The sequence below is a fragment of the Lampris incognitus genome, chromosome 2, assembly GCF_029633865.1.
Source record: "Lampris incognitus isolate fLamInc1 chromosome 2, fLamInc1.hap2, whole genome shotgun sequence".
Lineage (NCBI taxonomy): Eukaryota > Metazoa > Chordata > Actinopteri > Lampriformes > Lampridae > Lampris > Lampris incognitus.
In genome coordinates this window covers 21,560,687-21,584,967 of record NC_079212.1, presented here as the reverse complement: position 1 = coordinate 21,584,967, position 24,281 = coordinate 21,560,687, and the positions used below count along the sequence as shown (strand labels likewise).

Below are 24,281 nucleotides of genomic sequence, written 5' to 3'. Positions count from 1 at the left end.
TACACTGGTGCTAATGAATCCATATTTGAAATAATACAGGAATATTTTTGGCATACAATTGGAAAAAAACATTATAGCGAATCCGGGAGACAACGCAACCACAGGAACTGCTGCGGCCGGGAAGCGAACCCGAGTCGCCCGCACTGCGGGAGACATCGCTAACCGCTCGACTAAAGCGTCAGACCCGCCAGCTAGCGGCCAGCGTGTCTACTTATCCATGCACGTTACAATATTTTGTCACCATGATTGAGAATTCTAGCGAAATCATGTCTTATATAAACCCTGGTAATCGACATTACCTCTTGTAATGATTATTTATAGAAGGGGTAATCATTGGGCGGATTTCAGAGGACGTAATTTCGCTAATCTTGGGGGCCCCCAGAAGGGCGGGGCCCTGGGGCCCGGGCCCCGTCGGCCCGTGCATTAATCCGTCCATGCTGGGACCCCAAAGAATTATTTGAGACCCTGTATGTCAGAAATATAATAATGAAAAGTTAGAGTATCATTCTTTCACCAAAACACACACACACTAATCAACATTAGCTCACTGGTGGTTGTGTTAGCCTAAGTTACATCAGACAGCAAGTTGCTTAGCTGAAGTTAGCAAACAACATTTCCTACTTTTACCTTTTTCGACTAGGTCTGGCAGCTGTTCCTGCTACATCCACAGGATCAGAATATTGTTTGCTTGGGGCGCCATCAAGAAAATGCTTATTTTGAAGGGAACAAACAACATGTGCTACTGATTTCTATCTGGCTTGGTAGGTTAGCACTTAGTTGTTGATGTTCATTAGCTTAGCGACAGAAATGGCAACGTTACCAGCATGCTTTTAACGTTACTCAGTATAGGTAGCGAACATTACTGGAACATTTAGAATATTGTCAATATACTGAAAACAATATTGTTTTCTCTTACCTTTGAACATATGTAGGTATTTTTGCTGACAGTGGCAGGGTTGAACTGCTCGTGTGGTCGTCCACACAGCCGAATCCAATGGCGACATCTCTCAATATTTGTTTTGGGTTTGATGAAAGGAATAAAAACAACTCCAGGATTGCGTTCTTAACCATTTTCCCGTTCAATCTCAATTCCTCTTGTTTTCGCTCTCAAATTCGTTTACCATCGGAACGCATCAGAGTTTATCCACTCGATCTGTTTGTCTAACCCCAAGTACATTAGCAACAGTAACCATGGGTAAGAGCACTCTGGTTGGTGGGTATAGCAGACCAATCAGAAGGCCAACAAAGGGTCAATTGCCTCCAGGAGGCCCACATTGCTAGGTCTCATCCTCTCAGCCTCCAAGCAATGAGGCGCTGTCCCAGAACTGGATGCCAGGGGATTGTGCCTTCTGCCTGCTGCAAGGCAGAGGGCAGGTCCGGGACTGGCCACGGAGGATCTGTCACCTTCAGCTGAGCTAGGTCCAGGAACCACCTGGCTCTTGGGCTCTCTGGCACCATGACTATCACTGATAGGTGCTGCGTTCAAGCAGCTGTGAAGCAGCTGCATCATCAGCCACAGTGCCAGAAAGCATACAGTAGGCCAGGAGGCCACATTGGGTGGGCTAACGTGTCCACCCCCAACAGGGGGGCGTCGGTCACTCTCAGAGAGAACCACAAAGGACCCTTGACATTCTCCTTTCTTGCAAACAGGTTGGTCACCAGTCACCCGAACCATTGCCAGATCTGTTTGGCTACATCCAGGGAGATGCTCCGTTCTCCCTGGAGCGAGCCCCCTCTGGACATGATGTCTGCCCCCACATGGAGAAATGGTGGGCCTTCAGGGAGCAGAGATTGAGATCTGACCAAGTCAGGATGGACACCATCATCCTGCGCAGGGCTGGGGATCTGACACCCCCCTGTCTGTTCAGGTAAGCCACCAAAGTGGTTTGTCTGACCTCACCATGATGTGCTTCCCCCTCAGATGAGGAGCAAAGTGGTGAAGCACCTTCTGAACCACTGTGAGCTCCAGAAGGTTTATATGGCAAGGAGCACCTGACCATGTACCCCCCCCCCCCATGTTGGTCTAGTCGAGGGTTCTCCCCCAACTGGCCAGAGAGGCATCTGTGAAGACTTGGACATAGTGAGGAACGCACCCCAGCCAAATCCCCTCGTGGAGATGACCAGGTGAGTCCCAAAACATCATGTCCCTCTGCAGCAGTGCAAGGATGTGAAGCTCGCACTGTTTGTCTTGGTTCAGGTTTAGCCAAAGCTATGCAAACCAACATTGTAGACTCCTCACGTGTAGCAGCCCCAAGCGCACCACTGGTTGTGCTGCTGATATCCCGTGGAGTGACCTAACACTCCCTGCCGGCACTGAAACCGAGGAAATCAGGCATCAAGTCAGCCGTAACACTGCTTCCACACGCTCCTCTGACAGGTGCGCTGCCATAGTGTGGGAGTCTGGCAGCAGACCAAGATAGGGCATCTGCTGGCTAGGCTGGAGGGCACTCTTGGTGAGGTCGATAGCGAAGCCCAGCCGCATGACATGTACGATGACCAAGTCTGTATGGGCCTCCACTTCCTGTCATGATGCAGCGAGAATCAGCCACTCATTGATGTAGTTTAAGATTCTCACCCCTAACACCCTGAGTTGCTCCGGCAGCCTCTCCACGCTTTAGAGAACGTGCATGGGGCCAGAGAGTATCGGAACAGAAGACTGAAGTATTGATAGATCCGTTCCCCCTTCCACAAAACACAGGAATTTCCTGTGACACGGCAGGATTGAGACGTGGAAATACAAGTTGGTCAGATCTATGGATGTCATCCAGTCACTTGGCCGGATCCACTCCAAAAGCAACTTGACCGAAATGGTCTCAGAGAAATTTAGTGGTTCGAAGACGCACAGCCCAGGTCCAGAATCGACCTCATGCCCACTGACCTCTTGTGAACCAGGAAATAAGGGGGGGAAAGCCCGCCTGCACCTCCGACTGGGGAACTGACGTTATGGCTGCCTTGTAGAGTGCATTTATTTCCTCATCCAATGCCACTCTCTCGGCGGGAGTGGAAAGAGAGGTCTGAAGTGTGCCGCTGAAAGGAGGAGGTTGCCGGCAGAACTGTAGTGCATAGGCCTTCCTCCAGTTCTTTCTAGCCAGGTGGGGAGAGGGCCACACAGCCGTACCTATGCCAGATGACGATCCGTGAGCGGAAGCGCAAGAGCTAGAACGTTTAGCTCACTACACTTTCCACGTAGCTTGCCCAACACTGCTTGTATGCCCATCTATGCCTATGTTACTGCTAACACGCTTCTACATATATATTTTTTTATTCTTAAGCTGTTGTGAAAGGGAAACATAAGTTTTTAAGTTTTAAAAAAGATCATCAAAAACAAGCGCACTTCCAACTTTACACCGCCGACTTAAACTAGACTAACGGATTTCAAATGGGAAAACAATGACGCTGAAATGGTGATGGAAATTGTAAAATTCTAATTAAAATGAAAGATTTCGGGGTTTCGAATTACAAAACAGCGAATTAAATAATAAAAACTTACATGATCACCACGTCAATTACTGCAGCACAAAAAAATGATAAAAACGGAAGGGACAAACAAGCACCTACTTTATTTCCATTGCACTTTATTTCGATTAAAATCACAGAAAACCGATTTCGTTATTATTGTCTTTATCCCTTTTCTTTTTTCTTTCTTTTTCTTTTGTAGGCCAATAGTCTTACCTGCTGTGTGCACGCGCAGGCGTCGTCATCAACATTCTCCCGGAAACCACGTGCGTAGACGAGGGCGGCCGAACCGTTGTATTGCAGCCTCACCAATCACTAGTTTAACGCTACCTCCATGAGTGTAACTTCCGTCGCTACTGCACGAAAATCGACTTTTTTTCCCCCCGATGCATTACACCACTCCTTCCCTGAGACTGGGTCGTGACCTGCGACGGCTAGCCAAATATTTTTTTTCAGAATTTCTTCCAGTCTTTAATTTTATTTAAGATTTATATCTGCAGTACACATTTAAGCCACGAGGAAGCTCATTGGCATCACACTCACGGTTTCCTAGACTGAACGCAACGTTGCGCTCTCCTCTTGTACACCGGACTGGAATGCAATTGTCAAAAGCAAGCAGGCCCACCAATCACGTTAGCAAGGTGTAAGTACAATTAATATGCAAAATTGAATATCTGGACTAGGCCTAAAATTATAATATTCAGCATAAGTAAATAGCACATAATGGGCCTTATGAGATTTGACATGGAATAGACCCGATGCAGTTAACGAAATGATTGTTGACTGTTCCCAATCAATTGATTGACTGATAATAGCTGCGCCTAAACGCAAGCCCACTTGTTCTGATAATAGGCACGAGCATAAAAAAAAATTCAACAAAAATAATGTTTTTGGATAGGTTGAATGGTCGTATTGTTCTGATAATTGTACTTATAACATTGAATCTAATATGAAAGGCTAGCGTACACTACCGTTCAAAAGTTTGGGATCACCCAAACAATTTTGTGTTTTCCATGAAAAGTCACACTTATTCACCACCATATGTTGTGAAATGAATAGAAAATAGAGTCAAGACATTGACAAGGTTAGAAATAATGATTTGTATTTGAAATAAGATTTTTTTTACATCAAACTTTGCTTTCGTCAAAGAATCCTCCATTTGCAGCAATTACAGCATTGCAGACCTTTGGCATTCTAGCTGTTAATTTGTTGAGGTAATCTGGAGAAATTGCACCCCACGCTTCCAGAAGCAGCTCCCACAAGTTGGATTGGTTGGATGGGCACTTCTTTGAGCAGATTGAGTTTCTGGAGCATCACATTTGTGGGGTCAATTAAACGCTCAAAATGGCCAGAAAAAGAGAACTTTCATCTGAAACTCGACAGTCTATTCTTGTTCTTAGAAATGAAGGCTATTCCATGTGAGAAATTGCTAAGAAATTGAAGATTTCCTACACCGGTGTGTACTACTCCCTTCAGAGGACAGCACAAACAGGCTCTAACAGGTACTATTTAATGAAGATGCCAGTTGGGGACCTGTGAGGCGTCTGTTTCTCAAACTAGAGACTCTAATGTACTTATCTTCTTGCTCAGTTGTGCAACGCGGCCTCCCACTTCTTTTTCTACTCTGGTTAGAGCCTGTTTGTGCTGTCCTCTGAAGGGAGTAGTACACACCGGTGTAGGAAATCTTCAATTTCTTACCAATTTCTCGCATGGAATAGCCTTCATTTCTAAGAACAAGAATAGACTGTCGAGTTTCAGATGAAAGTTCTCTTTTTCTGGCCATTTTGAGCGTTTAATTGACCCCACAAATGTGATGCTCCAGAGTCTCAATCTGCTCAAAGAAGTGCCCATCCAACCAATCCAACTTGTGGGAGCTGCTTCTGGAAGCGTGGGGTGCAATTTCTCCAGATTACCTCAACAAATTAACAGCTAGAATGCCAAAGGTCTGCAATGCTGTAATTGCTGCAAATGGAGGATTCTTTGACGAAAGCAAAGTTTGATGTAAAAAAAATCTTATTTCAAATACAAATCATTATTTCTAACCTTGTCAATGTCTTGACTCTATTTTCTATTCATTTCACAACATATGGTGGTGAATAAGTGTGACTTTTCATGGAAAACACAAAATTGTTTGGGTGATCCCAAACTTTTGAACGGTAGTGTATATACTATTGTTTTAATGAGAGGGAAAAAAACGAGAGCCTGCTAGCTCCACCTAAACGCACTTATTTTTTCATAAAGTATTTAAAATGTGCATATTGTTTTACCGAGCGTGAATAAAAACAATGAGATAGCCAGGTAACCTTGTCTGAATGCATTTATTTGGTCTCATTTATAAAGTAACATTTGTATATTTTCAATTACACGAATATAAAACAAAGCTGTTGATTGTATAAAACGTGCAACTTGGAAATGGCTGGTTTACCGATTCAAGATCATAAAAGGTAATGCGGAAATGGCAGTAAAAGGGATCAGAACGATCGCGCAAATTCGCGCTTCTCACGAGTTGTAGATCAGGCCCATTGTGAATTGGGTCTCGATGGTTTGTCATTTTTAAAAGGTGGGTCCCCAGAAACCTAAAATAAAAAAATAAATAAAGTAGGGGAAACGCTGCACACGACGTTTTCAAGTGGCGGTGTTGGTATATTCCGTACGTCGAGGACGTGAACCGGCAGGCCTGGCTGGTCAGGTGGTTTCCGAGAGAGTGTCTACGCAGACTCTCGGCAGTCCGGGCACACAATCTGTACCGTTGGCCCGCCGGACGCTAACCTAGGTTATCTGAATATCTAACAGAATTATTCATTGTATCGAAAACTGAAACGTAAGTTAACTGCATCACCAACGTGTTTATTTGTTTTGTTTGTTTTTACTTAAACCAAGCGACATACGTTTGCTGCAGCTGTCAGCACTGCTGCTAGTTAAGGTTCTGGCCTGCTGGATCTACGAGCAAGGCTTTCATTGATTATGTGTTGTGATTATCCCAGTGGCTTTCTATTCTTTACTGTAGATCTTGCTTTTAGGAAAATGTCTTGGAAGGAGGGATCCTGGTGCTCTGTTTGTGCCATGGTCTTGGCTCTGATTTTGCTGGAGGCTGTTATTGCACAGGCTAAGGTAACGCAAGTGCCAGCGGTCCTTATTGGTATGGTGGCATAACAATATATTATTAGCCAAGAGGAGGATATCTGCGTTTACCTTTTTTTTCCTTTTTAAATTCACAGAACTTTGAGGATGTGCGCTGCAAGTGCATTTGCCCTCCATACAGAAACATCACAGGACACATCTACAACAGAAATGTCTCCCAGAAGGATTGGTTAGAAACCATTCAGTCATCCATGCTTTTAAAACTTATTTTACTCTTGCAATCATCTCTGTTCTGATCACATTAGATCTTTTCTTACAGTATTTGCAATAATTGTTTACCACTCGTCTGTCGTTAAGACTGCCCGCCGAACATTGTGCATGTATGTTTCACAGTAACTGCCTCCATGTGGTGGAGCCTATGCCAGTGCCTGGCCATGATGTGGAGGCTTACTGCCTCTTGTGTGAGTGCAAGTACGAAGAACGCAGCAGCAACACCATCAAGGTACAACACTATGGTTATCATGTAGTAGAGCATGTGGCCATTATGTAATTTATGTGTGTGTTGTGTGTATGTGTTATGATGATTATGTGTCCCTTTGCATAAATCTTTTTTCTGTATTAGTTTTGTCTTCAAAATAGTTCAGAAAAACCTAAAAATGCAACAAAAATATTTTTGATTGGTGTTTAAAGGGTAATTCTGGTATTTTTAAACCTGGGCCCTATTTTTCCATCTTTTGGGGTCTGAATGACTAATAAGGATAAAATATTTTGGAATTGGTCCAGTATTGAGCAAGAACACTTCAGCCAGCAGCCACAGAATGGGCTGCCAATGTAATCCTTGGGGGGCAATTGCACTCGTCATAGTACGTCCGCTAGAAGTGCTTGCTTTTGCCACTGACAGATTCAGATTGTTTTTATAAGTGTCTGACAACATCATGGAAAGGATCCCGACAGAGACTGACCTTTTTTTTTAATGTTTCACTTCTTCTGGTCTCTGTTGTAATATTCCTTTTACTGCTTCTACTAATTGTGTGCGGGGGCATGGTTTCAGATGTTTACAGAAGAAGAAGTCAAGTCAAGTCAATTTTATTTGTATAGCCCAATATCACAAATTACAAATTTGCCTCAAGGGGCTTTACAGCAACACAACCTCCTGCCCTTAGACCCTCGCATCGGATAAGGAACAAATTCCTAGAAAAAAAAAAAAAACCTTTAACAGGGAGAAAAAATAGGAAGAAACCTCAGGGAGCGCAACAGAGGAGGGATCTCTCTCCCAAGACGGACAATGTGCAATGGATGTTGTGTTTACACAACTTACAGAATACAACATTGAAAGAGGATAACAGAATTATAATGGAATTATAAAATTTATGAAGAATATGCTGAGCACACCGAATCTTATCAGAGCTGACTATTCATTTGAGGTAGTATCATAGCCTGAGACTTAGAGGAACTGCTAGCAATAATTTATTTCCAAAGTCATGGCCGAATATTAAGCTGATTTCGACAATGTGGATGAGGTATTAGAATTTGATGGGCACCCATATTTATGGATGAGTATATGGATGAAATTTAAGAAAGGATGAGGAGAGAGACATGGGCAACAGGCAGAGGAGGGTGAACCAGCTGCTGCAAGGCCGCGAAGCATATTATTATTTTTCTTTTATATTTTCTCGTTCTATTCTGCGTGTTTTTTGATAACGAGTGGAAGGCAAAGGAAGAATTTTATTGTGCAAGGAAACTTGTTTTTAACTGAACATCTGACAATAAATGCTTTGACTTGACTTGACTTTCAATGTGGAAATGATTAGAATTGATCATGTATATTGAATAACTACCATCATCATTCTTTGCCAGTAAGTATCTCTATGATATTCCCGAATGTATAGGATATGAAATGTAGGCCTAGGTCATATAATAAGTAAGCATAAATATGACATTTTTACACCACACACACACACACTCTTTGGCAACAATATTACCCAGATAGTGTCTACTTGTTGATATCACTTATTCTATAATTATGAATGTCAACTGTTGAAAAGGGGAAATTCATCTAAAAGACTTTTTTTGGGGGGGGGGGATTTTTCCCTCTTTTTCTCCCCAATTTGTACCCATCCAATTACTCCACTCTTCTGAGCTGTCCTGGTCACTGCCCCCCCCCCCCCTTCTTATCCGGGGATGGCTGCAGACTACCACATGCTTCCTCCGATACATGCGGAGTCACCAGCCACTTCTTTTCACCTGACAGTGAGGAGTTTTGCCAGGGGGACGTAGTGCATGGGAGGATCACGCCATTCCCCCCATCCCCCCCCCCCGAACAGGCGCCCCGACTGACCAGAGGAGGCGCTATTGAAGCGACCAGGACACATACTCACATCCGGCTTCCCACGCGCAGACACGCCAATTGTGTCTGTAGGGACGCACGACCAAGCCAGAGGTAACGCAGGGATTCGAATTGGCGATCCCCATGTTGATAGACAACGGAATAGACTGCTACGCTACCCAGATGCCGCCTATGTAGACATTTTATAGTCAGTCATGACTGAGTTGATTTTGTACATACTACTGGCTTAACAAGTCATTGTTTTTGCCATTATCCTGCCATGCTTTCGTGTGTACTGATGCCAGGTCAACACAATAACTTTAGCTAATAACATTACCTCCACTCTGTCTGCAGCAGGTTTTTCTACTCTTGGAACAGCATTTTTCTTTAGGAAAAGCTGCTTTGGTATAGGATTTCTTCTCTTCTTTTGGTGGCAGTAGTCATCTCAGGCAAAATGGTCACTGCAGACCCAATGGTCTGCAAGGTCCAGTGTATGGACAGGAGTATTTGGATCCATTTGTAGCATGTTACAACCCAGCTCATTAGGGGAAAGGGAAGCAACATAAAACCAGATTTAATTGGTAAAAAATATTATTTATTTACATGGAACTTAGATTGTTAAATAGAAAACACAAGAGGCAAACTACAAAGGAAAAGGGCCTGTGAGTGTTGTGAAAATCAATAACCAAATATAACAGAAATAGGGCTCTTTAAACCCAGAGCAATAACTAAGGGACTACTATCTAAGGGAAATTAAAACGAAAATAAAACCTCACTGTCTTTTATTTGACTGAAAACTAAAAACAGTCAACACGCACCCCTGCTCCTAGTGTGTCTAACGACGAAAATGCTCAGTGTGTGAGGTATCAGTAATCAGCTAAAACTATACTTTGCCGAGTCCCCAGGTCATTAACTAGTGGCTTGTTCTAAGTTCACAAACACATCTCTAGCAATCTGAAATACAACGAGAGGCATGGTGGCAAGCTGCTCAATAAATCGCAGCTGTATCGACTGACAAGCTGTCAAAACAAGTAGGTTCAGTTCCCCCAGTTTCACTGACTGGATTAGTGCACTGGACCAGGTACCACTCCAATCAGGACTGCCAAAAATGCCAACCAGGAAGTGGGAGGAGCATCTGAACAGGCTGCTCGACAGGCACAAAAGAAGCACTAACGAAGGATTATACACAAAGGCAGAGGTTGGCGGTGGCCGTAACACCCCTCATTACATTACAGTCATTTAGCTGACGCTTTTATCCAAAGCGACTTACAATAAGTGCATTTAACGTAGGAAATCAGGAGAACTACTAGTCATCAGAGGTCATAAGTGCATCTAAACAAGCATCTAAGAGCAAAACCAGTGCTAAAGTAAAAGTGCAAGAAAGAGTTTGTTTTTTTTTAAATGAGTGAAGACAATAAGTGCTAAGAACAAGTAACAGGGTAGTAGTTCTTAAGCATGTGAGTTTTCAACCTGCGCTGAAAGATGGGCAGCGACTCCGCTGTCTTGACATCAGTGGGGAGTTAATTCCACCACTGTGGGGCCAGGACAGAAAAGAGCTGTGACCGGGTCGATCGGCAGCAGGGACCTCTGAGCGACAGGGCAACCAGGCGTCCCGAGGCAGCAGAGTGAAGTGGTTGGGCGGGGGTGTAGGGCTTGACCATGGCCTGGAGATAGGAAGGAGCTGTTCCTTTCATTGCCCTGTAGGCTAGCACCAGAGTCTTAAATTGGATGCGAGCAGCTACTGGGATCCAGTGTAGGGACATGAGAAGGGGAGTTGTGTGAGAGAACTTAGGGCGGTTGAACACCAGATGAGCTGCAGCTTTCTGAACAAGCTCCAGAGGTCTGATGGCCGACGCTGGGGCGCCAGCGTGGAGGGAGTTGCCGTAGTCCAGCCGGGAGATGACCAGAGCCTCGATAAGCACCTGTGCCGTCTCGCCAGTGAGGAATGGGCGAATCCTCCTGATGTTATAGAGGAGAAATCTTCAGGAGCGAGCAACCGATGCAACATTTGCAGCAAACGACAGTTGGTCATCCAGGATCACACCCAGATTCCTCACAGTCCGAGTTGGCGTCACCACGGTGTTGTCAATGGTGATGGCCAGATCTCGGTGTGGGCAACCTTTCCCCGGGAGGAACATCAGCTCTGTCTTGTCCAGATTGAGCTTCAGGTGGTGTGTCGCCATCCACTCCGAGATGTCAGTTAAGCACGCAGCAATGCGTGTCTCTACTTGTGTGTCAGAGGGAGGAAAGGACAAGATCAGCCCCTCCTCTTAAGACATAATCCGATAGGTTTTGTTAGCATAGTAAACTACATTGGCTATCTCCTAGATAAGGCCTCTCCTCTAGATAAGGCATCTGGTAACACATTTTCTGAACCCTTTTTGTGACTAATTTACAAGTTGTAATCTTGCACGATCAGAGCCCACTGCATGAGTCTGGTTTTGGTTGTACATGCAGGACAGAAAGTCAAGGGGTTTATGATCAGTGAAGATTACAGCAGGCAAGGGACTGGACCTGACATACACTTCACAATGTTGGAGTGCCAACAACAATGCAAGGGTTTCTTTTTCAATAATGGAGTGCGTACTGGCAGCATGATGGCACAGTGGTTAGTGCAGTCGTCTCACAGAAAGAAGGTTCTGGGTTTGAGCCCTGGGGTAGTCCAACCTTGGGGGTTGTCACGGGTCGTCCTCTGTGTGGAGTTTGCATGTTCTTGCCATGTCTGTGTGGGTTTCCTCCGAGAGTTCCAGTTTCCTCCCACAGTCCAAAGACATGTAGGTCAGGTGAATCGGCCATGCTAAATTGCCCAGGCCACTGCTGTAAGGACTCAGCCTTATGTGGTACACACTCTACCAGGTTAGCCACCGGGGCACCCCCGATCAACCTCCAGTTTAAAGGGTCTAGAGAGTTCAGGGGCGTGGCTTAAAGACTTGACACTCTCAAAGGCATGTTTGCACTTAGGAGCCCACACAAAATCTATCTTTGGACTGGGCAGATTGGTTAGTGGGTGGACAACACTGGAAAAGTTTTGGCAGAAACTCCTGTAATACCCTGCCATGCCTAGGAACCTGCAAAGGACTCTCCTTGTTGAAGGAATGGGACCTTTGGATATGGCAGAGACTTTTGCCTCTATGGGAATACCTGACCCTGGACCACCTGCCTCCCTAAGTAGGTGACTGTGGCTTTTCCAAACTCACACTTTGGCAAGTTCAATGTGAGCGATGCTTAGGCGAGCCAAGTGAACACTTGCTCAAGGATCTTTATGTGCTCCTCCTCGGTGGTGGTGTACACAATCAGATCATCTAAATACGCATTACAGTTAGTTAGCCCTTCCAAGACTGTTTACCAGTGTTTGAAAGGTGGCTGGAGAGTTGCACATGTCAAAAGCCATGACATTGTACAGTAAGAAATGGAAACGAAGGCAAAGATTTGGAGGCATGGTCTGTTAATGGCACTTGCCAAACGCCTTTGAGCAGATCTGGTTTGCTTACATATTTGGCTGTACCCAACGTAATCCTCCATCTGTGGTAGAGGATAGGAGTCAGGAACGGAAATGGCATTTATCTTGTGAAAATCAGTTATAAACCAAGGGAAACCATCAAATTTAGCCTCTAAAAGACATGGAGGAACTCCTGGAGCTGGCTGTGGCTAAGCCATGTTGCAAAAGATGCATGGTTTCCTTTTCCATCAATTCCCGCTTAACCATGTTAACATGCTAAGGATGTTTGAAATGTGGTAGTGTCACTTGGATGATTTCGCCTCAGTAACAAAATATAATATAAAAAAAATCAAATTCTAACATTAGTTACTCACTCTGAAAAAATGGTAAGACATCAGTTTTAAATTGAGACTGTTATGTAATCATTTATAATATAGACTCCTAGTAGCTGCTTTAAATAGGCCTAGATGTTCTGTTAAAGTGATGAAGAAACTATATTGCCATGTAACGAAGTTGGCGGTATTTGTTCATTGTCAATATAGCGGTTGTAGCCAGGTGCATTTTTTTTTCAATAAAACCATGTTGCTGGAATGGAAATAATGCATTTATTCAGTGTCCATATGCTGTTCATTGTCTGGAATCTATGTTAGCAGCAAACCTAAAGCAGAAAAAAACAAAACTGTATACCTCAATATTTGTTTATTTATCACGAGTCATATCGTCATCGCAATATTCAACAACATTATCGCATATCGCATGTTTTCCTAATATCATGCAGCCCTAGTTATCAGGTCATCATCGGACATGTTAGGAGTCTCTGTCACAGTTAACCACAGCTACCAGGGACTACAGATGCTTGAACGTGTTCGGCTTTTTCCAGACTAGTTTTGCATGCTTTTCTGGAGTAGCACCATTTCAGCATGTTTAAATGGCATATGCAAGTTTTTCGCTTTCTGTGGGGAGTGCTAAAGATGAAGTCGGTGTCACTGAAACACTTACGGATGTCATGTGGACCGGAGAATTTGGCCGAGAGAGTAGCGCCAGGGATAGGCAGTAACACCAAAACTGTCGCCAACCTGAAAATGTTGGGGAACGGCAGCACAGTCGTAATGACATTTCACCACTGTGAAGTGTAGAGAGACTCTTTTGCAAGGGAATTGACATGGTGCAAATTCTCATGTAACTGACTGACATAGTCTAACACATTTCAGCCGCAGATTCGGATGACAGGAATTAATTTTATAGGGGTTTGAGTGGGCCATGGGGCATGTGGCCAAAGACAAGCTCTGTTGCACTGAATCCTAAAGATTTCTGGATGGCTTCACAGGCTGCAAACAAATGAATGGAATTCCCTTATCCCAGCTGTTTTCGGTTTCCAGACAATATTTGTGGAGCGTAATCTTTAATGTCTGATGCCACCGTTCTAACATGCCTTGAGTTTCAGGATGGTATGTGCTGGAAACTGTGTGATGCAGTACATTTGTTGTTTGGAGGACCCGTTTGAAAAGATTTGACTGGAAATTTGTGCCTTGATCAGTTTGAATCACATGGGGAAGGCCGAATGTGGAAAAGAACTTGGTGAAAGCTTTCACTAGTGAGCTAGTGGTTATTTTATGCACCGGGACAGCTTTGGGAAAGCGAGTGGCAGTGCACATGATGGTGAGTGAGTAAATACTGATTTCCACTTTTTGTTCTGGACAAGGAACTGCCAGTCAGTTATTATCTGTTCAAACGGCTCTTTTATGGCAGAATGCAGTGGGGCTGGTGGAATAGTTTGGTTTGGTTTACTTGCAATCTGGCGAACATGGCAACGGCGGCAGTACTTAGCTACATAGCTTTTAACCCTGACCAAAAGAAGTTTTTAAGAATGAGCTGGTAAATTTTTGTTACAACCAAATGTCCTGACCACTGGTTTTCATGTGCTACACACAAAACATGCTGACACACAGACCGCTGATACACAGCGGGTACAACTACCTAGTAGACAGCACTCCAATCAAAATGAGCAGTTAGGGAAGGAGGCCATTTATGCACCAGAATGTCCTTGTCTAGTAAAAAAGCTACCTGTTCACCATTTGCTTTGTCAGCACTCACCACATTTGAGAAGCACTTATTTAATATTGGCTCAGCTCCTTGAGCAGCGCACAGGCAGTCTCGAGTCACTGGAAGAAACATGCCTTCAGGAGATAGCGTGTCTGGGCTGGCAGAGCACACCAGCTCAATGGCACTTTCACTAGGAGATGCTGCAGCAATCGCTGTCTTAGCCTGTCCTGAAAAGGCCGGCATAAGCACACTTTCAACCACAGAAACATCATTACTTTTAAGTGACTGTGTGTGAGTGACTGCACAACAGGGAAAGAAATAGTGTGTGGCTGTGCTACTTTGCTTGGGTCCGTGCACTGAGGGGAGTCCAACACTTCCAGCGGAGGAGTCACTTTACCACGGGCGATATCGTTACCCATTAAAAAGGCAATACAGCTAATTGGCAACTTGGGACAAACAGCAATGGGGAAGAAACCAGTGATCAATTTAGACTGTGTATATATATATGCGCGATGTACTGGCCAAGGAATGTGCTCCATCGCAATGTCACGCAGCATGCTGCCATAACTGCAGTCAGACTGCTCTGAGACTGGCAACGCACCAGAGAATGACAACTGAGAGCCTTTGGTGTCTTGTAAAATATGCACCAGGTGCTGATCTCCAGTCTCACCTGTTAATGACATTAATCCGTCAAATATGAATAGTTTGAAACAAGTGTCAGGGTTTTCCCTGGCACCAGAATCAGTGTTAATGCCTTTTGGCTGGGGCACACTCTGAGAAGGCTGCTCTTTGCGTTTAAGGGTCAAACAGTTGGTAATGACATGTCCACGTTTGTGGCAATAAAAACATTCCCTTTCTTCTGTCTTTGAGCTGAGTAACTTGGGAGAATTATTTTGCAAATTCAGAGCATAACAAGGCTTTTTAACAGAGACTGACAGGAACACAGTCTTTTGGGTCAGCACTCTTCCAACAGAATTAAATCTCGCAGAGATTTTAAGTTATTTGCTTTGCACATAGTGCTCTACTTGTCAAACAAGAGTCTCTTGTCCCTGGTGAACACAACATAAGTCTGATTCGGGACTTTCTTTTGATTTCTAAATCTCTGTCTGTAGGCTTCAGGGACCAGTTCATAAGCACACAGAATTGTGGCTTTGATACAGTCATATTCTAGGCTGTCCTCCATGGGGAGCCCAGCTACTATTTCTTGGGCTTTCCCATTAATTTTGCACTGTAACAGGAGAGACCAGACTTCAGGCGGCCACTACAAAGCTAAAGTAATGCATTCAAAATGTACCAAATTAGGAATCTACTTCAGTTTCACGAAAGGAATGTACCAAAGCAATGTGCTTGCTGACATCAAATGCTAAAGCGGTGAAATAATAATAATAATAATAAAGAATTTTTATATCACCTTTCAAAACCATGTTATAAGGTGCTTTACAATACAAGATAAAAAAAGTACACACAGTAAAGATAAAAAAACAAAAACAAAGTATAAGACCTGATCTGCTTTACAGAACAAGGTAAAACAGTCAGGATAAAGATCACAAGAACATAAAAAAAAGAATATATATATAGAACATTGAACGCAATAAAACAAAGTGTATGATTAAAACAAATCAAATAAAAGTGATACAAGAGAGATATAAAATTGGCCAATGACAGATTTACTCTAGACAGCCCTCTGTCATTAATAGATGCACTTGGTGCATGAGTCTCCCTCTGGGACACAAGCTGCAGCTGATGCAGTCTTACAGCTTTGTCAGCTTCAATTTCCAGCTCTTTAATCTCCAGCTGGTATTGTAATTGTGTTTGTCTGTTTTGTGCCTTTTCCTTGGCTTCCATTTGGAGGGGAGCAAGGTGGACTTTTAATCGAGCCTCGTTTCTGGATCCAATACTAGCTGAAGAGAGGGGATCAAAGCGGAGTTTTTACCTGTTCATCTATCTTACCCTCTGCTCCCGAGACTGCTTGAGCACCGCGAGGATCATCCTCATGCTTTGGGCTACCTCCCACTTCACTTAGTGTCATCCTCCGGCATGGTAGGCTCGGTCCGCACCGACAACACAGGAATCTCCCAATTCACCTTCAACAATTAAGGCTTTAAGCTCCTTTTTAAGTAATTGTTTAGAGTACGTGATACTGAAGTGATTTGCTGTTTGAGTCAAATCTTGTTTACGGCAGCTGTCAATTTGACTAAGGGAAGTAGTCAAACAGCGACATATCCAATTAGTGCAGCTGTGCACAATTTCTCTTTCTCTTTTTTTTTTCTTTCCAAAAACAATCCAACCTCCAAGCTATCAATAATGTTTCTCTATGGGAAACTTCTACGAGATATTCCGGACGAGCCCCCATTTATTTTACACCCAGCTCATTACGGGAAAGAAAAGCAACATAAAACCAGATTTAGTTAGGACAAAAAGTGTATTAAATAGGAACTTAGATTGTTACATTACATTACAGTCATTTAGCCAATGCTTTTATCCAAAGCGACTTACAATAAGTGTATTTAGCATAGGAAATCAGGAGAACTACTAGTCATCAGAGGTCATAAGTGCATCTAAACAAGCATCTAAGAGCAAAACCAGTGCTAAAGTAAAAGCGCAAGAAAGAGATTTTTTTTTAAATGAGTGAATACAATAAGTGCTAAGAACAAGTAACAGGGTAGTAGTTCTTGAAGAGGTGACAGAAAAGAGCCGTGACCGGGTTGATCGGCAGCAGGGACCTCTGAGCGACAGGGCAACCAGGTGTCCCGAGGCAGCAGAGCGAAGTGGTTGGGCGGGGGTGTAGGGCTTGACCATGGCCAGGAGATAGGAAGGAGCTGTTCCTTTCATTGCCCTGTAGGCTAGCACCAGAGTCTTAAACTTGATGCGAGCAGCTACTGGGAGCCAGTGTAGGGACATGAGAAGGGGAGTTGTATGGGAGAACTTTGGGTGGTTGAACACCAGATGAGCTGCAGCTTTCTGAACAAGCTCCAGAGGTCTGATGGCCAACACCGGGGCACCAGCAAGGAGGGAGTTGCTGTAGTCCAGCTGGGAGATGACCAGAGCCTGGATGAGCACCTGTGCCATCTTGTCGGTGTTAATAGAGGAGAAATCTGCAGGAGCGAGCAACCGATGCAACGTTTGCAGCAAACGACAGTTGGTCGTCCAGGATCACACCCAGATTCCTCGCAGTCCAAGTTGGCATCACCACGGTGTTGTCAATGGTGATGGCCAGGTCTCAGTGTGGGCAACCTTTCCCCGGGATGAACATCAGCTCTGTCTTGTCCAGATTGAGCTTCAGGTGGTGTGTCACCATCTACTCCGAGATGTCAGTCAAGCATGCAGCAATGCGTGTCTCTACTTGTGTGTCAGAGGGAGGGAAGGACAAGATCAGTTAAATACAAAACCACAAGAGGCAAACTACAAAGGGAAAGGGACTTTGAGTTTGTTTGTTTTGTTTTTTTACTACTTTATTAATCCCCATTAATCCCCGGTGAAATTCTTTCTCTGCATTTAACCCATCCTAGCTGTGTAGCTAGGAGCAGTGGGCAGCTGTGCAGCACCCAGGGACCGACTCCAGTTCGTCTTGCCATGCCTCAGTCAGGGGCACAGACAGGAGCATTAACCCTAACATGCATGTCTTTTTGATGGTGGGGGAAACCAGAGCACCCGGAGAAAACCCACCGCAGACACGGGGAGAACATGCAAACTCCACACAGAGGACGACCAGGGATGAGCCCCAAGGTTGGTAAACCCAGGGGTTCGAACCCAGGACCTTCTTGCTGTGAGGTGACAGCACTAACTACTGGGCCACCGTGCCGCCCAGAAAATCAGCAACCAAATATAACCAAAAGAGGGCTCTTTAAACCCAGAGCTACAACTATCTTTAAGGAAGACCAAACGAAAATAAAACCTCACGGTCTAACTCTAACTTGACCGAAAACCAAAAACAGTCAACACAGCACCCCTGCGCCTAGTGTGAACTGACAATAAAAATGTGTGAGGTATCAGAAATCAGCTAAAACTACACGTGGCCCAGTCCCCAGGTAATTAACTAGTGCCTTGTTCTAAATTCACAAACAGATATATCTAGCAATCTGAAACACAACGAGATGCACGTTGGTGAGCTGCTCAATAAATCACAGCCATGGGGGGCATCCGGGTAGTGTAGCGGTCTATTCAATTGCATACCATCATGGGGATTGCAGGTTCGAATCCCCGTGTTGCCTCCGGCTTGGTTGGGCATCCCTGCAGACACAATTGGCTGTGTCTGCAGGTGGGAAGCCGGATGTGGGTATGTGTCCTGGTCGCTGCACTAGTGCCTCCTCTAGTTGGTTGGGGCGCCTGTTCAGGGGAGAAGGGGAACTGGGGGAAATAGCATGAGCCTCTCAGATGCTTCGTTCCCCTGGCGAAACTCCTCACTGTCAGGTGAAAAGAAGCAGCTGGCGACTCCACATGTATTGGAGGAGGCATGTGGTAGTCTGCAGCCCTCCCCGGATCAGCAGAGGGGGTGGAGCAGCGACCAGGACAGCTCCGAAGAGTGGGGCAATTGGCAAAGACAATTGGGGAGAAAAAGGGGGGGGATCCAAATAACTAAATAAATCACAGCCGTGCCGACTGACAAGCTGGCCAAACATTAGTAGGTTCAGTTCACCCAGTTTCACTGACTGGATGGGTATGCTGGACCAGGTACCACTCCAATCAGGATTGCCAAAAATGCCAACCAGGAAGTGGGACAAGCATATGAACCTTGAGATCACACAGGCTGCTTGACAGGCACAAAAGAAGAAGAAGAAAGCCTTTATTGTTAGTTGTATAGAATACAATGAAATTAAGAGTGCTGCTCCTGATCAGTGCATTAAAAACATGGAAACAAAACAGAATGAAAACAACCGCAATATCCAAACAATCACAGCCAGCAGAGGTTCCAAAATAATTAATAAGATATATAAGTAAATACAGTATGATTTTGTATGTTAATAAATATACTTTTTGCACTAGAATAAATGTAATCATTGCACTAGTATGAATGTAGTTATTGCCCTAGAATAAATGTAATCATTGCAGTAGTATGAATGTAGTTATTGCCCTAGAATAAATGTAATTATTTCACTAATATGAATGTTGTTATTGCATTAGACTGAATTTAATTATTGCACTGGTACGAATGTAATTGCATTCATATGAATGAATTGTTTGCCCTAGAAAAACAGTCAACATATTGTACATGAGCAGTCGTTCAGTGGTTACTGGAGTTCAGTGCACTTACAGCCCAGGGAAAGAAACTGTTTTTAAATCTGGTGGTCTGTACTTTGATGGTCCTGTAGCAACTGCCAGAGGGCATCAGATCAAACAGGTGTTGTCCAGGATGAGAAGAGTCTTTTAAAATGTTCTTGGCTCTGCCGAGGCAGCGGGAGCTGGAAATGTCTTCCAGGGAGGGGAGAGGGCAGCCGACAATTTTCTGTGCGGTGTTGATGAACCTTTGAAGAGCTCTTGTCTGCTGCTGAGCAACCAGCGTACCATGCTGAGATGCAGAACGCCAGTACACTCTCGATGGAGGAGTGGTAGAGAGCCACCAGCAGCTTTTCTTCCTGTTTATTTTTCCTGAACACTCAGGAAGTGTAGTCGTTGCTGTGCCTTCCTAACAACCACTGTGGTGTTAGCTGACCTGGAGAGGTCCTCAGAGATGTGGGCTCCCAGGAATTTGAAGGTTGGACCCTTTTCCATACAATCCCTGTTGATGTAGAGTTGGGCACGGACTGCTCTGTGCTTCCTGAAGTCAAAGATGAGTTCTTTTGTTTTTTTGGTGTTGTGTCAGGTTGTTTGCTGAACACCACCCTGTGAATTTCTGGACCTCATCTCTGTAGGCCAACTCGTCTCCTCCTATGATAAGTCCAACCACAGGGTGTGTCTGCAGATTTAAGGATGTTGTTAGTGGGATTAGTTTCACGCTGTGCGTCTTGGGAGAGAGATCCCTCCTCTGTTGCTCTCCCTGAGGTTTCTTCCTATTTTTTCTCCCTGTTAAAGGTTTTTTTTAGGGAGTTGTTCCTTATCCGATGAGAGGGTCTAAGGACAGGATGTTGTGTTGCTGTTAAGCCCACTGAGGCAAATTTGTAATTTGTGATATTGGGCTATACAAATAAAATGGATTAGATTTGATTAGTTGGAATGCAGTCATAGGTGTATAGAGCATAGAGTAATGGAGTCAGCGCACAGCCTTGTGGAGAGCCAGTGCTGAGCGTGAGGGTAGAGGAGCGGTGGAGGCCAAGTTTAACAGTTTTTGGATGGCGTGGTGAAGTGCTGTGGTGATGGTATCTTCATTAGACCTATTTGCTCTGTAAGCAAATTGATGTGGGTCAAAGGAGGGAGGGAGGCTGACTTTGATGTGCTGTGAGACCTGTCTCTCAAAACACTTCATGACTACTGCAGTGAGTGCAATCAATCTAAAGTCATTTAGATAGTCGATGGCTGGCTTTTTGGGGACAAGGATGACGATGGCTTACTTTAGACAGGTTGGCATGATGGCTTGTGTTTAGGAAAGATGAAAGAGCTGGTCAGCAGATGCTTTAAGTACCTTCACGGAAACTCCGTCAGGACCAGCGGCCTTTCTCAGGTTCACCGACCCGAGCACATGTCTTACTTCATGTTCCTGCAGAGTGAGTGTGTGGGTGCTGGAGGTAGTTGGAAGCAGTCAAAGAAGCACTAACGAAGGGTTATACACAGACACAGAGGCAGAGGTTGGCAGGGGCCATAACATAGCACAACTAGCTACAACTTCAGCGTGTCCCTATCCAACAAAGGTAGTCTTATGAAAGCTGCGTGAAGTGTGGTACGACATTCTGGTGGCACAATTCGGGAATGCGCAAACATGAACCTTTCTTTTTTAGATAACACTAAGCTACGCTTTCTTTACTCCAACACAACAAACTCTTCCTGGTACTCCTCTCTCCAACTCTCACTCACGTTTCCACCGTTGTCTTCCTGCCTCTCGTAAGATTTCAGAGCAAGACTTCTCCTTGAGCTAGACTTGTGTTACGGGTCAGAAACACATCTATCGCTGTAGGGATCCTTTCCATAATGTTGTCAGACACTTGCCTGTCAGTGGCAAAGACAAACACTTTTAGTGGACGTACTTTGACGGACTAAATTGCCCCCAAGGATTACATAGAGCCCATTTTCTGGCTGCTGGCTTAAGTGTTCTCGCTCAATACTGGACCAATTCCAAAGAAAGGTTGTCTCTATTAGTCACTTAGACCCCAAATGATGGAAAAATGGGGCCCAGGTTTAAAAATACTGGAATTGTCCTTTTAGTTATAACAAAATTTTCAAGTTGTCAGAGAAGTTAAGCACTGCCACTTCCTGTGTTTACCCTCTGTCCAGCAGGTATGAGCAGCTCAGGTTGATTTGAGGTTAACTTCTGTGAGTGGAAAAAAATTATGTCATATCAGATCTTTAGAACTGCCTCAATCGATAATAACAATGACTGATTATCTATACAGTATATGATTTATTAAATATCTAGAGGATGTTGAGGATGTTTGAGGTGGGGTTAACAATCGGTGGGAGCCATGAGGTAAGCCAACTTCCTATTGAATTTAAGCGAAGAAAATCTGAGATCAGTGCCACACAAGATGGAAAAACAATAAATGGAAGTGGTGCTAATTATTTTTGTCGACTCTAAATTCATAATACCAGATCAGTAAAGCAAAACCATTGTCAAGAGATACTATATGCTGAGATTTGAATTTCCATATCTGTCCATGCCAGGTGACTATCATCATCTACCTGTCTGTGGTGGGTGCCCTGTTGCTCTACATGCTGTTTCTTCTGCTGGTGGACCCTCTCATCCGCAAACATGACCCCTATACCCAGCCCCTGCACAACGAGGAGGACTCAGAGGTACACACACACACACACACACACAGCAAAATGCATTGTTAACTCCGAGCTTGGTCCATATTCCTATTATTTGAGTTGATCGTTATGGTTTGTTCCTGGTTCAAATTGTGTATGTGTGTTCAGGAGATGCGTCCACAAGTTGATGGCACCCAGGGCAGGGGCAACACAATGCTGGAACGAGTTGAGGGGGCACAGCAACGCTGGAAGAAGCAGGTCCAAGAACAGCGCAAGACTGTTTTTGACCGCCATAAGATGCTTAGTTAAAATGTTAAGTTTACCTCGGACCAGGGTTAGAGACACTCACCTGGTTCAGTTTGCACTGTTGCGCTGTCACCAGGTGCATTGTTGATATGACTAATCCTTTACTCAGTTCAGTGCACTTTATGTATTACCAATTTACCCATTTAGAAATCTGGGTATTTATGAACGTTGATCGACCAAGAAATTATTTATTTAATTGGTTAAAGCAAAGCAGTGTAGCCCAAATTATCATTTGAACTGCTAGTTTACACAGTCTGAATGGATTCAGAATCATCTCAAACATTTTAGCAAGCTTGGAAATTATCGCTTTACCAAGAGCAAACCAATAGGTACACGATGTCTCTATAATGCAAACCGTCATAGCGATTGCTGTGAAACAATTTCTAAGCTTTCCCATATTAAACATTACCTGCCCTGTTATTGAATCACTTAGCAATTTTTCTTGCACCTCATTGTTTTTGATGATACTTTAGGACAAGTACATTGTTTGCACTGGCTCACGATAAGGCAATCGCACCTTGCTTTCTGACAGCTATTGCAAAACCATGCACACATAGTTCAGTACTAATTCATTTTATGCCCAGCTTGTAGCTTGTGGTTTGCAACAGTTGTTATGTTTTGATATAATTTGGACTCGAATAATTTAAGGCATGCTTATTACTTATTTATGCCTTGGAAATGTGACTACATAGAACTTACCACTGCTACCCTTTCTAAAAGAGCCTTACAAGTTTTCCTTGATGATTTAAATGTGAATGTTTAAAGCAGCTGTAATTAGCTAGTGTTATTATACATTATACATCAGTCGATCCCTGCTCTCATTCCAATAACACTGTGGCTCTCTTTTGGGAAGTTTTCAAAAAAGGCTACACTCACCCCTTTACCTCACAATGTCATGAGGTGAACTGGTTTAATTGTTTATTTATTTTTCTTTGTCTTTGATCACTGGAATAATTGCGTAAATTTTGACAAAGTCGTATCACTGGTAAGATATCTTGTTTTGCTTAAGTAGTTTTTTATCGTTCTTTTTTTCCCCCTCCTCTGTAACTGGATTATCATTTAATATTAAATGATTTTGCTCACTTGTGCATTTTGCTATTTTTTGTGTAAAATTAATTGGAAAAACGAACTGGTTAAGGATTCCATTTTTCCTGCTGGGTCTAATTACCTGATAAAGTCTGCCGTCTCTTTCGCTCTCCTTGACCGCTGTTACTGTTGGTCAGCACTAGGAGGCGATAAAGAACACAATATGTGGACCCCTTAAATGCAACATGAACAGCATGCTTTTGTGTGTGTGTGTGTGTGTTTCAACAATTTAGATTATTAACAAATTGAAGGCCATCTCCAATTAATTTAGAAGCTAATCATCATATATTTCTTTCTCACACATCTCAGTATACAATCAAAACTTTTAAGAACGAGATCTACAGAACTGAAATAAAATTGTTTTTGCAACTGCCTGGAGATCCAAGACCAGTCAGCTCAACGGGTCTCTTAACCACTTCTTCTTGTTATGGGCTGCCATTCCCATCTAACCCCACACACAGAGAGAGAGAGAGTCTAAATACACTCCTTAGTCTACATTTTATCCAACAAATCCACAAAAACCTGGAACATCCCTCCAACCATTCCCTTGTTTCTCTCAGTTGAGTGTATTAGGCCGGCGGCCAGAGAGGGAGCAGCTAACTTTCTTTTGGAGCAGGAGGGTCAAGGGTGTTGGTTTACTTTCTGCTGTTTCAAACCAACCAACCAACTCCCCCACTTTAAGCTGCCACTACTGCTCCAACCTCCCAC

At 43.9% G+C, this 24,281-nt stretch overlaps 1 protein-coding gene across 1 annotated transcript; it reads left to right on the top strand.

Moving 5' to 3' along the window:
* Nucleotides 1-6,163: 6,163 nt before the first annotated feature.
* On the top strand, nt 6,164-23,575 carry tmem9 (transmembrane protein 9). The gene is made up of 6 exons (XM_056302015.1): nt 6,164-6,277; nt 6,477-6,567; nt 6,675-6,766; nt 6,931-7,039; nt 22,095-22,226; nt 22,350-23,575. The coding sequence occupies exons 2-6, from the start codon at nt 6,481-6,483 to the stop codon at nt 22,488-22,490; spliced, it is 561 nt and encodes a 186-aa protein (XP_056157990.1). The 5' UTR covers nt 6,164-6,277; nt 6,477-6,480; the 3' UTR covers nt 22,491-23,575.
* The last annotated feature ends 706 nt before the right edge of the window (nt 23,576-24,281 follow it).